This window comes from Lethenteron reissneri, chromosome 36, assembly GCF_015708825.2.
Source record: "Lethenteron reissneri isolate LAM-NWPU_2019-01 chromosome 36, ASM1570882v1, whole genome shotgun sequence".
Taxonomy (NCBI): Eukaryota; Metazoa; Chordata; class Hyperoartia; order Petromyzontiformes; family Petromyzontidae; genus Lethenteron; species Lethenteron reissneri.
This window is the reverse complement of record NC_083814.1, coordinates 4,854,530-4,870,359: the sequence shown is the minus strand read 5'-3', so window position 1 is coordinate 4,870,359 and position 15,830 is coordinate 4,854,530. Positions and strand designations below refer to the sequence as shown.

The window sequence follows — 15,830 nt, the reverse complement described above, 5'->3', positions numbered from 1 at the left end:
GGACCCCCCCGATGGATGAAGTGAACCCCGGGGCTGAGTGTGGGGTGCGCCACGACTCGCCTTATGAAGCAGGGAATTGTAGGAAGGCGGACTCCCCGGGGGCCATCGTCGAGAAACCCGATAGCCCGACTGGACATGCCCCAGCAGTTCATAGTTGTAGCAGACGACCCGGCCACTCCTGGACTGGGGCGATGAAGACCTCGCCCGTCGCCAGTCATCCCTCCGCCAATCGTCAGCACCCCAATGGACGCCACCCCGCTGGTGCAGCGAGCATGCGGGAGCAGGCTCGGTCTCCGCGCAGGCCTCCAGCTCTGTGGAGGATGTGGCGTACGCCACCAACACCCTGTTGCGATGCAGGGTCTGCTGCGCCTGGATGCACCTGGTGACCCGGAGTAAAGACACCGCATCGTCCTCGGCGGGAAGCACAGTGTGGAGGTGTTTCGCGACTCTCAGCATCTTCTTCGAGGACCAAGGCGTCAAAACTGTCGTGGTCCATTTTAGGGAACGCGGCCTTCACTAGCGCTAAAAGCGTGCTACGGTAGGCGAGAGCCGACTCACCCTTTCCTTTACGTCTTATAGCGAACTTTTGCCGGGTGTTCAGTGGAGGTTCAAAAACAGCCGCCATCTGGTCGAACACCTGCATGAGGGTGGATCTGTCAGATGGCGGGATGGCGAGGAACACCGCCAAGGCGTCATCGTCGAGGGTGGCGGGCAGCGCTTTCAGCGCCTCCGTCCATCCCGCCAAGTCGGCATTGGTGAGAAATCGCCTCTTAAACGCTACCCAATCGTCGCTGGCAGCAACAAATTCTTTAATCAAGGGCAGTTGGCAGCGGAGCGATGGGATATCAATCGGCGAGGACAGCTCCGCTTCGAGCTTGGCAGGCTCCGTGCTCTGCGCCAGCAGTAAAATGGCGGCCGCGAGTGCGGGCTGCGCCGTCGACGTTGCCGCCCTTTGTGAAATGGCAACCGAGTCGCTCCGTCTAGACGACTCTGCCGCTCCCTCCTTCGTCGCAGCAGATAGAGGACGCAGCTCGGTGAGGATCAAGGACGCCGTCTGAAGAAGCTCCGCAAGGCGACCGTGCGCGTCTCTGACGAGCTCCTCCAACGATGGCGAGGCGCCGCGCGCTCCGACGGCGCTCTGCTCCGCTGGCAGCGCCTCCGCTCCTTCATCGACGGCCGTGGGCAGAATCAGCTCTTCATCGTCTTCATCGTCCAACGCCCGTGTACGAACTCTGCGACGTGTAGACATGACTGTCTACCGCTAGCTGTTTCCTAGCAAGTTGGCCACTTCCGACACCAGTTGTAGTGAGTCCAACTGAGTTCCAGATGTCTTGGGAGCAACACGTTTTATTAAACTCTTAGCACAACATACTCCAAGCTATTGACACAACATACTCTCGGGTGGTGACCACCCAACTAATCATGCTACGGCGGAACTAGACACGGTTCTCCTGTCCCGGTCGAGACCACAAGCTGGGTCCCGGACCACGTGGCTTGGAGGCTTCTTCAAGCTTGATGTGGATCTCCTGCCTCTCCAACAGTAAGAACCCCGAGCCCCTCTCAGGGCCCCCCTCATATCGGACCGGGCTGGGGCTGGCTCCGCCTCTCGCCCCGCCCACCGTCTCAATCTCTCTCGCCGTTGCCCGAAGGCTCTCGAGAGTTCTTCCCGGACCATGTGACCACCCATTGGCCCCCTCCAGTATCATCCGGTCACATGTCTCCAGGTCAGCCAGAGTATCATGCCCCCAACATAACCCGGGCTGGCTGACACTCCCTCGCTCTCTCAACGGGAGCTGTGCGTGGTGCCACCGCGCTTAACCAGCGCTCACCCAAGCCCCCATTAGGGCTGGTACTACACACCGTGTCTGGGGTATACACACAACAATATACATCCCGCCGTGGCCTCGCAAGCCCGGCACCACAGTGACATTCCCAGTCACTACACATCTTATAGGGTATGGAAAACTTTTCTACATAATAAAAAAAAAGGTCAAACATTGCTCATGCAAATAAAAATACTGCATGTCAATATTACTGCAGTTGATGCAATTATATTTCAAATCATTCAAATTAGGAAATTATGCTGATGAGCGATATATATAAACACACGTAGAGTATATAATGCTATTAACCAATGGTACTGACTTTAAAACGTACAACTGTTCAAGTGTTTACTAAATATTTGTACTTTTGACGCTGTCAACAAATTAACCTTATGGCGGAACCCCGGGGTACCATAGTACCCCGGCTCTCGCATAATGTCCGTGATGCAGTCCTTTTTAGCCTGTTGATGGTCAGCGATGTGGCAATCGACTCATCTCGACGAGCTGTACACGATGCACCACTACGGTGCATACACGAACGTTCAGGGTTTCGACGTAATCGCCCTCACTGCGTTTCGACATCGTGGATGTAGCACCGATTTCGAATTGAATGGTACCCCAGTCGCGGAGTTAAGTACACCCCTGGAAAAAATTGTGTCCCAGAAATAAAATATTTAATTGCCTTGGCCATTTTGTATTATTTGGTACCCCAGGGTACCGCCATAAGGATCAAATGAATGTTGAATAGCCATATTTGGTTTGCATAAGAATAATACAATGTTTGTTAGTAGAGAGGTGGGGTGTAAAGATACGTGCTGTAGTCGTAAAAACATGTTTAAGTGAACTTTTGTCGTTTTATAAATCCCACAGTCGTTTTTTAGACTTCATTAAAACAAACAAAAAAGAGATGCGTTTAACGTTTTGTTTGACCTTTGTATTTTGTTACTTAGGGGAAGCTTCTTGAGCAAGAACCAGGACCAAGCTGCGCGAAAAATCATGAGGTTCCTTCGAAGAAGTAGACACAGGTAAAAGGACTGCAAACCAGACGGAAAAACTTCGGCTCCTTTTGGGGTTTTGCTTTTGACTAATTTACTAATAAGGGTGGCTTAAAAATTGGATTCCCATTGCTTTCTTTCTCGCATGAAGTACTGCACTTTGTTAATATATAACAGTACTTTCATTTTATATCAATCGCTACTTTTTTTTCCTTCTGTCGACCCTCAAACGTACATTTGCAAAAGGGTTCAAGACTCTTCCAGTTTGAGTCTTTAAAGATTGAGTACTGTGCTGAGTAAAGTTTACATATAATTTATTAAAACACTATAACATTTGCAGCAGTGATATACATTTTCATCTTCAAATTTAAAACGTAAGTATTGTGCATATCTAAAAATGATCTAACAGAAGCTGGATGTAAGGGCAAGTTTTATAAGCACAGCTCTCTTATAAGTAAAATCGCTATAATGTGCTTGTGAGGCGATGCAACAAGCAACTTCTTATAGAAGCACTCTTCGAATATAAGCACATCTGGCCTTATAGCCAGCTTCTACTAGATTATAACATCATTATGCAATTTTTTTAATCTAAATATTTGTTATTGTATCTATCGGAAGCGAATGTGATGTTGTTTAGAGATTGCGTTTGTAGTTGTAGTTGGTTGGGGGTTTTAGAGGTCGTGTTAAATTAAATACCACGCAAAGATTTGGTGATGCAGAGATTTTCGACTTTAATTTTTTACTCGTGAATTTAATTAAGTAGTTTTTACAAAGTGTTGAGGTGTGCACATATATGGGGATAAAGCACACCGAAGTGTAATACTGTTGGTCAAAGGTTATATTAAGACTGTGTACATACCATCAACACATCAGACACACACATGGAGTTGAGTATTCAAGGGTGTACACGTGTAGTTCACAGCAACTAGTTCACTCTATAACATTTCTAAACTGTAAAGCTGATTATTATTTCGGCATACAGTAGGAATATATTTGTTTCTGTTGTGCTTCAAGTACATTTACATGATTTTAGGTTTTTTTTGTACCTTAAAGAGTAACTATCTCACAAATAGTATATTTTGGTCAAAACGTACGGCACGTAATTTGGTCAATATATATGCATGTAATCGTAATGGGAGGGGAGTGGCAGCGCAGTGATTTGCACATTGCTCTGAACCCAGTGACCTGAGTTTGCTTACTGACCACGGCTAACGTCAGCGGTGAGTGATAATCTCTACCAGTCCTGGGCATCAACTCACACAGACCAGTATGCTGAAGTATGGCTTAAACTAGCAGTGGAAGAGCCAAACAGCATTATTATTAAATACCTTCACTAGTGCTGCACAAATTGCATCTCACACGTACACACCTTCTGCACGTTACATCATGTCGGGAAATTCTTAAACTAAACAAAAAGCAGAATGCAAACATCTTGCGTTCTCTTCTCTTTAACACTGTCCAAAGAACGATTTTGGAGAGTAGACATTTTCGAAGGGTGAGTGACTGTTTTGTGGCCGCCTTCCGCAAGTGCACGCGTGCGAACACACACACCACCCACCCACACCACCCACCCACACCCCCTGTCTCTATACCACTGCTCCCCCCACCTCCTCCTAAACCCAAAGCCTGCACACCCTCTCAACCGCTTGCATGGTGAATGGCCTGCTGGCACAATGGCTGCTAGCCTCATCCTTGCCATCACGATGAACTCGAGAGAGGTGCTTGACCTCTCTCAGGACCCTTGTTGATGCCTCTCCACCTTCCAGGTCCACCGAGACAAAAGTCGTTTCGAGTGTCAATACCAGCCGCATGAATCGGCCTCGAGTTTTGAACGCAGTTCTTCACTTACAGCGGTGCATTTCGCTCACTAAGCACACATTGCTCATGAGAGGCAAATAATGTATTTTTTGTTGTTCTTTTGTTGCTCCAAAAAGTTTTTTCCCAACGTGCTTCTGTTTCTACCCCAGCCCCCAACCCAGCCATTCGTTATATTTGTATGCCGTTGAATTCACGTCATTTCTGTTTCATATTTGCATTCTCATTCATCATAATTGGCAACTGGCTCTGTTGGTATTTACGCATCCAAGGTGAGTTTCGATGACAACAAAATAAGGCGGCAGACCTCAAGTGTCTGCCAACAATTTGTCACCCGTGTGCACTTGTTCGTGCGTTAAATAACCAAATACGACACGGAGACCTCAAGGTCTGCCAATAATTGTCAAGAGCCATTTTCTCACGTGGCAACGCCCCCTCATTTTAATTCCGTGAGAACGTTCCTTCGTTGTAAATTTTGTTTTAAATTACGTAACCATTGCCTTTTTTTTATGTGTTGCACTTCTGAAGTTGTTGCTGTCTCTTTTGTTTTCATGCCTATGTTTTTTTTTGTCAGAGCCTGTTTTCTATGTTTCGCGTCCCATCAGTGTCAGGTTAATATTAATAGGTGATGATGTCACCCAGTAATTTTCAAATACAATGCTCAAGCTATTGCTGTCCATAAAACCACTAAAATTTTAGTGTGTTACTTGGTACACAACTGTTGGTTATGGACATGCATATAGGTTTAATTTCATCTTAAAAGTATAACTCATGGGTTAATTCTTCAAAGTGTTACAAAACTTCCTTCATAAAGAAGATAACTTATACAAAACATTACGAATGTGCATGATTTACCTCTGCCAATTGTCAATCTCTCCGCATGTGTATTTCAAATCATGCCTTAACATTATTTACATCTGCTGATTTTTTTTCTTTTAGCAGCTTCTATACTTGGATGCATTTATTTCTTTCTGTAAATATGTATGAATCAAGTTATATTGTGGCTTTTTAAAAAATTCAATCCCAAGTGCAAAGATTGTCGTCTTAAGACGCACTCGTGGAGGGTAGAAAATGAGGCATTACAAATTATGGAGCCATTACACGGGCATGACTTGTGCTTTTTACTCGAGAGAAGTTCCACGCAAAGTGTTGCTTGCCGATTGCATTTAAACACCCCCCCCCGCCGCCCTTGCCAAAAAAAAGGGGAAAAAAGTACATTAATCTATCAATGTGCTTTTTTTAAAATAACCTACAATTAAAATTGCATGCTTGGAGACAATCGAGGCATCGTTGCACTTGTGCTACTGACAGCGCAGTGCTGATCAGACTTCTTACGGTGCAATCAGTAGAATGTGCATGTCCGCGCAAGGGTCCCACATGCCCAGGCATCTTCACCTTGCAAACTGTTGACTGGTTGTAGGCCGACACAGTGCATGTCTTCTCTGGTCTGTGCATGATAGTGTTTCCTGTACAGTGACTTTGTGCAACCTAAACGTTTCGTTTCGTCTGAACCCCCTCCGTTAATTGCATTTTGTTGCGCATACTAAGTCCCCTTGCTCACTTTCCCTTTTATACACGCGCCTTGGAGATGTTTGATTTTGTCGATTTGCTATCCTGTGCACGTGACGCATGGTTTTGTTCTCTTTCCGAGCTGCATTCGATTTACCCAGTTCATGCGTTGCTGAAGTAGCCTTCAAAATGTATTGGCATGTCGAGTGTTTTCGAGAAAAAAAAACTCATGCATTTTGACAAACGTATGAGGCCTACAGGAAACACTATGTGCGGCCACTACATTTGCACCACGGTGGCAAATGGTGTGTTCCTAAAACGGCTCGTTAATTTGTCTTGCCAATGCTTTATTTCCCCCCCCCCCCCAACCCCAACCCTGCCAACCTTCTCTCTCGGTTGCACAGAATGAAGGAATTAAAGCAAGCGCGAGAAGTGGAAAGTCCTCAGAAGCACAGCCTGACAACCTAACAGCCCCGCTGGGAGGACGCCACTCAACCATCTCGTGCTAGGCCAGGCCTGGGTTCTACTCCCCCACCCATCCCATCCGTGTCAGATCCTAAAACCCTGTTGCCCCCTCGTCCAGGGTGGGCTGTTCACGCTGGATCTTTTGACTTGCGTTTAAGTGAACGTCACGTGCCTTACGTTACGCGAAACGTGCTCACACAACCGCGTGGAACGTAACTCACCCCCCTCGTGCGTTAGGTTGCCCCCCGTGGTGTGGCACGTGGTGCGTGACGACTGCTTCAGAGCCCTTGAGCCCCACCAACCCACCCCCCCCCCCCCCTTCTTTGCTCTACCCCATAACCTCGATTGGCTGCCAGGCTCGTATCCTCGGCATTCTAAAACTTCAGCCCTAAGCGAACGGTTTTAGGGGGCACGTAAACTCTTCATCTGAACCCCCCCTCCTCACCGTGACGTCCCTGAAGTGAGGCTTAAGTGGCCATTACGTTACATTGCGTGTGTTAAGCGATCCAGCGTGAACCCACCTCAACTCTTTATCCGCTGTCTTTTTAACTTTGTAATCCTTTCACTGGTGCCCCCCCCCCCCCATGCACCTATATCCATGGATGTCTGAATTACACTCGTGCGTGTAGCCACTGGAATGTCGCACAGAGTAAACCGATGTCTGTTCTAAACTACTGGGTGAAATTATGTGTACCATACATATTAAAGAGCTTGATTACTGTGTAAATGTTTTCATAACACCTAAAGTCCTTCCATTTCAGTCTCCCTGCTCTTATTTTCTCTCTCAGTAAATGTTCCCTCAAATAATGTCCGTTGTCGATACACGAATGCCCCTTCCATTTTGTTAGTCTCAAACAACTGTGGCTTTTGCATGCAGAACTTGGGCCCCCTAAAACAAAAAAAGTGCATATATACACAACAAGCACACACATACGCACACACATACGAACACGTCATAATTACTCTGGTGTGACAAAAAATGGAAACTGCACTGCATGGCATAGGCCAATAATGTGGACATTTACCACGAAGTATTGTATGTGCAATACAAACAAGCTTGAGCAAAAAGTACATACGTGGGGTATAATGCATACCATTGATCAGTTGCTCCCAATCTTCGGTCCCATAAGGTGGATCAAAAGGTGACCCGAAGAGAAAAAAGACCGTGCTAAACGGTGGGCCCACCCTGACAAAAGATTGGGAGCTACTGCTCCTCCATGAAGTAACTGTGTCACCTTTCCCATCAAGCAGCCTTGGAATCGTGTAGCTAACGTGTGCCGTCCCTTCACTGCCGTCCCAACACTTCAATAGCTCAAAGTAGCATGCAGATAGGATTAGTAGTAGGTTACTGTCCATATTCTGTCCTCGGGTCACATCTCATGAGGTTATAGGCTCGCTCTATACACTTCCTGCACTTTTATAACTGAATAAGCTCTTTGTAGACAAACATGCTTAACATAATGCACACTGGAAATGTAACGAAGGATGGCACAGACGTTGGAAAAGCAGGAAGACCGAGCTTTGCTCCTTTACAAGTTCTCATAGTTGCGGGCATTTGTCAGATAAACAAAGAAGGTTGAATGTAATATGGTTATATGTATATATGGAGTGTATAGAAAGCTTTAAAACAAATTACATGTGCTCGCATGATAAATGCATCTTATAATAATGCATTGTATAAACTTATAGTGCGCATATTTTAAAACAAATTAATATAAGGAAGAGAATTTAAGCAATATAATTTAGAAAGCATGGCTTGATTGAGAAGTTGCCTCTAAAATATAGGAATGCTTTTGGCTGGACACAAACGTAGCATACAATCGTCTTTATTTAATATATGATAGTTTGCCTTCTTGTAGTCAAGCCTGAGAGACGCACATTTATATAAAGTACAAAAAAAACCTGTCTATTTCGATGTATTGCTTGTTCACAAATGTAACTTATTAATGTCACCTTTCTTCTGCACTGAATTGTTTTTGTTTCTACTCTGTGTCATGGCTGCTATTTGCTTTTATGTACTAGACAGTGTCTTGCACGGAGCGCTTAGCTCCTGCACTGAGCTACCGCACGTGCGAATAACTGCGCGTGTGTCCATTACGTTGGTGTACATTATTAATGTGACTAGCCTGGATGTAAACCTTTCGTTTCATTTTCTCGTTTTTATTTTATTACTGGTATGGTTGTATGATTATTTATTAATTTAAAAAATAAGATTTGTTGGTTCCAATGCTTGCCTCTTTTTTACATTTGCTCTCCAGTGCTTGGTCTCGTTTATATATTTTGTATTACTTACGTTAAAACATCTGATTATTAATGTAAATAAAATCTGCATAAAAAACCCTTCCCTAGTTCTGCAGCAGTCACTGGGTGCGCCGTTGAGAATGACAAAGATGAGCGTCAGTCCGTTGTGCTTACACGAGGAACCGCGAGCACTTGCAACCGCTCTTCGAAAGTATTGCGAAAGTAAATTAATGAGTTTAACACGTAGGCTTTCGCGACCAATATCATCCATAATACAGAAGTTTTTTTTTTTGTTAGATCGCGTAAATATATAAATGTGTCGTTAAACCCGCCACCACCCGACAGCCAATGAGTAAGGTTTGTCACTTAAACAGAACGTGCCAATTCGTCACTAGTATAGCAAACCGGTGTGTTGGAGAGCCGAGCCACAACATTTGAAATCTGAGTACGACGTTTCGCCAGTATTTACAACTACAAGCTCTCGTAGTTGTGGGAATTTGTCAGATAAACACAGAAGCGATAGCCTCCTTTTCCAAACGTCGCTGTAATCACGTAATGTCAAAATGTACACTTGGCAAGGAGGGAATATTGTGGCAGTGAGTGGCAATGAAGCGTCATTGCAAAACATGATGGCGTGTCGACATCAAATCGAAGGTCATCGGGGTAACAGCATTTCCGAATACAATCATTTATTTAACCTGTCATTGGTGGCTGTGCCTTTTGTCCTCTAATTTGGTTGGTAAACAAATCTTACAACACTGGCTGTTTTTGTTCTGCTTAACCTCTTGCGATGGGTATGTTCGTGTAAAGGAGTCCACGATGAGTTGTCGCCAGCCTCATGGCGACGCACACTTGTAAAAAAGCACTGTCGGAAAGGTGCTATTATCGAAGGAAGCACCATCTGAAAGGTGTCACAAGCACGATCTGAAAGGTGCCACTATCATAGGAAACACCATCTGAAAGAAGCCACAAGCTCACCATGCGCCCCCTTTTATCCTTTCCACCGCTCTATTCGAGTGTTCCTAACTGCCCCCACCCCTCCCCACGCCAAATCAATCCCAAATAGGTTACCTACAACGGGGCTCTAACCGACCTGGGTATTTACTCGTTCAATTTTCCCAGGTTTTCACCCTTCAAAATTCACCATCGAATACGAAACACAAACATCTCGCGCTCTGTCAATCAGGGGATGCGTGGCGGGCAGCCGATCGCAGCGAGCCGGGTTCACGCAGCATGTCAAGGCCCCTTGCTCGTGACGGCTGGGCCAGTGGGAAGAGGAGAAATGATGCCGTGGATTCAAATAGCAAGTTGTCACTCCCCCACTTGTATTGCACCGTGATTATAAACTAAAACTAAACTATGTATTATTTTTGCCAGGTAAGGCCCACTGAGCTGTATAGCTCTTTTTCATAAGCGACGTGGCCACAAAACATAACTCAACGAAGTAGGCTTTTCACGTGGAAAATCTTTCGCAGCCAAATACTCTAAACGCACGTTTGTAAATGTGAAGGGGAAAACAGTAGGACCCAAAGAAAAATCCACCCGACCACGGGGAGAACTTGCAAACTCCAAATATGCAGGGGTCAGGGTCTAGGATTGAACCCACGACCTCCTGTATACCAGGCAAGGGAAATAACATCTTGCCATCATGGCGCCCCATTGAATAAGGTATGCCCTTTGCAACTTTTAGTATAAGTTCGTGTTGGTAGGTGACTTGTTGTGTAAATTGATAATGTCCGTCGACTTTTAGTATAAGTTCGTGTTGGTAGGTGACTTGTGTAAATGTACACTGTCGGTCGAGAGCTCTACGTCAGACTGGCCATTGAACTGTTCACTCCACGCGCTTTGTTTCTGCAAATATGTAATCGAATCTAATCTCAGTGAGGATACAAATCTATTTTCATGGAAAGGATAACAAACGCATTCTCCCAATTACATTTTCAACCTTTTTGATTAAAAAAACATGTGATTATGAAAATCATATAAGTAGGTTCATCGAATTAACTCTGCTCCGTCATCAGCCATGATCAATCCACTCCTGAATGAATTCCTTCCCAATTCACCTCCGCGGTTCAACGACGCAACAATCTACCCAGCGGCTGCACAGGAGGCGACCTCATTGCTAAATCTCTGCAGTGATGTCCTCATGGGCCCTTGCTCCCCCCCCATTTGGCTACCAATCAGTAGTCATTCTCACCCACCGGCTATCATTCCTTCGAGTGATGTGTTCTGCCCGAGCCAGTGGTTAATCGTTCATGTTTTTTTCCATTTATATTTGTACCCTTAGTTTCTCCAGTAGAATTTCCATTGCACATCTCCCAATGTCACGGTGAATAACTTAATGGATAACGTTTTAACCGAGCTACCCGAGTTCAATTCCAGGCCACGACTAACAGTGGCGAGTGATATCTGAAACGATCCTGGCCCAAATCTTCCCCGGCCCCACCGACCACGGTTAAACAACCCCCATGAGTGATGCAGCTTGGATAGGACTTTATCCGGTCGTGGACCGACTTAAGGCTGAATAGTTCATGTTATAACTGATGAGGCCAATAACATATACTACAATAATGATCACGATTAAAATACAAATGTATTTTCAGTAAAATGTGACAACAGGTGGTGGCTTCTCTTTACAAGTGGCCATACTTTAAAAGGTATGTTGAACTTCTTTCGCACCGTACATAGCCACCCGTGATAATCGGAGACACGAGTGTAACTATTGGGTGCGCATGCGCTCCCACTAATATGCAAATGAGAAGAGGCAATGTTTAGTAAATTAACCAATGGGTTCTAAACACTGCCCTAATGTTTTCCTTATTGCGACTGGACAGTCACTTGCTTGTCAACTATTTCCAGTTGCATTACAATGAGGTATGTGAACTCGACCTTGTCAATTGAGAAAAAATCAAAAAAAATCCGGTCATTAAATAGAAAATGAATTCACGTAAACCCATGACTCGTTTGTGGACACTTTTCATCCCACGCACATGAATACATTAGACAAGGGCACTTCACACTTTTCAAACCTAACTTCAGAACAGTGTACATGATATTGTGATTTTGTAAAATTACAAGCATTTCACTAATACATCCGGCAGTGAATCAAAGCATGTAATCGTCTCTCAGTACTGACGTTTTAAAAGACTGCAAAAAAACATGTTTTTTGCAAAACAGACCCAACCAATGAAACTATATACTTGAAACATGAATGCCCCCTTACATGCTTGAAATTACATTTTGAGACGAAAAGATGACAGATCAGAGGGCGTGCGCAGCTCAACAGCACCTTGAGAAGTTCAGAAAAGTCATTGGGGCTTGGGCAAGAGACGTCTTTGGAAGGGTTGATGAACAATGATCAAGAATAATGGAAGAATTGGCAGCCAACGGATGGAACGTGTCGGAGAGTGCATCCAGACAAAGTAGCTTATGCACAAGATGTAGTTGAATTGTTTATATCCTGGGATTGCGAGAGATGCTGCAAGTTTTGGAAGGCTTTTGACCCAGCAGTGGATTGACCATAGATGATGATAATTAATGTCCCATCCTATATTAAGTGCACATAGTATGTAGTGTAATCAAAAAGTCAGGAATGTACTGTGAGTCTTGTTGAATTTTCTCCAGATTTTTTATGTTTGATTTTGTTATGAGCCGTAGCCAAACGTTCGCTCACTGAATCCACAACTGTATAAAGTACTCACTGATTTGAAAAAAAACGGTGCCAAATTATATCAGTTTAATGAAAGTGCATATTGGTTTTCTTGTAATGTACATAACCCTACTTCGCTAACATCGCCTAATATCGCAACATTACCACAAAGTCCATCACTCTCTTTTGTGATATCTTGCTTGTTAGCATCCACATTTAGATTTCCTGATGATGTGTGCCAGTTGCATGGCTCTGCACACTAGTGCAGAATGGATGCCAGTCCGCCTCTCTTGTGCTCTTGCAGATGTTACATATCCTTCGACAGTTTTCCCCACAATGTGCTGTTATGACTTCTTGTCAAGGATTCATGAATGACCTCCATTAATGTAAAGCTAAGAACCGGATGTGTCACCCTTGAGGAATGTTTTAAAGCCAACCGTAATCTTGGCATGTAAATGAAAACATTTCAGTGTCTCGTTTTTCAAAAGAGCATCGTATACATTTCACCCAAATCTAGCACTTGTGTAAAATCTCCTCGTTGGCAAAAAAATGTAAAGCAAAATAAAGCCTCATATTTTTACCTTTCACCAAGTGACAATGTTGTAAATATGATACAGAAGGTGAAAATGAAAAAAGCCCCATGATATTCTTAATTGTGCTATAAACTTACACTGCAGTGTTAAATGCTGTACACTGGTGACACAACAAGCATGTTCTGTATTAGTAATGAGTACCTAAGTGGGTTTCACGTTTTTTTGGGGTTTCATGTCACACTCCACGGGAAACAAATCACTCGGCTCACTGGTGATAGGGATAGTATATTAGTAAGTGTTTAGCATGAGGCTTAAAATAACTTAAAACTGTAGATTGACCGGACGCGACGAATGGAACCAAGAAACCTCTGCACCATCACTTTTTGGAGGACTAAATAATGAAATATAGATTTTTCGAACGTTTCTAAATGAGCATTTGAGACGCACAAACGTTGGTTGTGTAAACATGAGCAGGACAGTGTTAATAAAACACAACCTACACAGCCCCCCCCCACCCAGTACTGCTTCAGTTTCACCTGACAATACAGCGAGCTGACGTTGAAATCAAACAGGCGCACTGCCAACACTTCACATACAAAACCAACATGAGGCACTGCAGACATGAACGCGTGTGGCACGCCCTTTATGATAAGTGTGCCAATGTAATCTACACATTACCTCAATAGTTCGGCAACCTAAGCAACATGTTATCGAAGTTGAGGGTGACCAACCGGACAAAAGGCACCACATTTGATGTGGTGCTTACTTACGGTCTAGGATTGTAACGTCTGTCTCCCAAAACATGACGGGTCATTGTTTTTTTTCTTAATGGAGGCCATAAAGTGTCACGAATATATTTTTTGTGTGTATACTGCTTGAAACCAGGACATGCAACAGATATTTAGCTCGGGGTTCACTCATACCTTAATTTGATATTACAATATTTCTCACCGAGCTAAAGCTGTTCCCAAGATAATGCAAAATGCAGCACAGTTAACATATCCCAACAGAATATATAGACACAGTTAAGTTAAATGTAATACAGATAATCTCTCGGTAACATAACATGCGAAATCCAGTCGCTTTCCTGATCTCCGTAGTTTCACAGTTGCAATTGCAAAGTTATGTACATTGACAGTGACCATCATTGTACGCACATACCAGGTCAGCTTATACTTTTACACCCACGCCTTCCGAGAACGCTGGGCGCGTTGTACATACAACGTTTAACTTCTTTCCCACCGTACGTAGCCAACCGCGCTAATGGGAGGTGCCAGGTATACGTGAATGGCTCGAGAACCGGATGGGTGCGCCCACATCTGCCAGGGACCCGAGCGAGACGCTTTGAAAGCCACGGTGATGCAAGGGTGGTCCTGACTGGAATACGAGCCTGGCTCTTCCTCATGCAAATTGAAAATTTTTACAAATCGGCCGCACGTGGTTTTGCTGTGCCGACTCGCTGGTTGTGAGATGGCAGCAGCTTGGTAGGCCGCACACTTTAGGGTACCGTAACAAAACGTCCTGCAATGTTTTCCATGGGGTTTTGAGGTTGCTGGACTCGTAATTGTTGGACGGACGACTGTGAAGCGTTCCAGAAATTAAAAAGTGTTGAGAGTGAATGCAGTGACATGTGGGTGAAAGCCGGAGTAACCTCAGAGTATGAATTACCACGCCTTCCCATGCCAACTTCTTACAATTCCCAAAGAATGTTGATGTGGTGTTGCAACCTGTGAAGCTGTGGCACACAGACAAGGCTCGGGATGTGTCTTTTCCCAACACGTTGCAGATTTCGTTGAAGTGAAAATGAGTCAAGTTCTTGCCTGGACCAAAGGTCGTCCACATGTCCGCAGTTGCGTGCAAGGTGAGCAGGTAGTGACACTTGCCACTGAGAATCACAAGGACATCAGTATCCACGGTGTGTATCAAACAGGTTCTACATCCATTTTGTATGTACGTATGTTGAACTTCTTTCGTACCGTATGTAGCTAACCATGCTAATCGCAGGTGCGGGGAAAGGGAAACAAACTAAAAATCTAAAATCAATCTAAAGAAATGAGTTTTCAATTTATATTTAAAATTGCACAGTTCCAGTGGCCGCCCTAATATCGGAAGAGCGTTCCAGACGGGCGCAGAAGTGCATCTGAAAGCGCGCGATGCAGTGACCGTTTTTGTCCGATAGTTATCCAAAAGCCGCTGGCATCTGTATCAGCAGTCTAGCGTCTGCCTCCTTATAATCGCAAGGCAACATTATGTGGCTAGTCCCTCTGGCGACTCCTGTGATTCCTTCACAAATCCTCACTGACCAGCGTGGTGAAAGTCTTCATCTCATCATTGAATTGACAAATTACCCCCCAAAACACACACAAATTGCATACTCATTGATTTGGTACGGTCAATATATTTACACATACAGTCATGAGATGTTTTTAAGGTGAATATTGAAAATGCATGGGCAACGCTCGTTACTAATTCGGAGCATTTTCATGGCTTGTGAAGGCGGTTAATAATACATTATTTTTTAACTGAAAAAGCAGCATTGCGAAACATGAAATCTGGCTTAAATGAGTTAATAGATTAGTAGGGTCAATCACTCCCTATTCATGGTGGACAACTAGGCTATAACTAAATGTGCAATTGGAACAAAGAGAATGGCGCTGCATATTTGAATCACGTGTCCTCCATTGTGAACGTGCCACAGCCTGCGCACAAGAAGTAGCAGAGGCCATTTGAGGGCATAATTGCACAAGCTATGACAAATATACCCGGTATGCACCTGATAATATCAGACGTCAAAAGCTAA

General features: G+C 44.4%; 1 protein-coding gene across 1 annotated transcript in view; it reads left to right on the top strand.

The window, feature by feature from the left end:
- LOC133351033 (calmodulin-binding transcription activator 2-like) overlaps positions 1-8,948 on the top strand; it is a 615,463-nt gene extending 606,515 nt beyond the window's left edge. Inside the window, 3 exon segments of the mRNA XM_061565919.1 lie at positions 2,774-2,848; positions 4,283-4,313; positions 6,547-8,948. Coding sequence (XP_061421903.1) covers positions 2,774-2,848; positions 4,283-4,313; positions 6,547-6,651 — 211 coding nt within the window. The 3' untranslated portion in view covers positions 6,652-8,948.
- Positions 8,949-15,830: the final 6,882 nt, after the last annotated feature.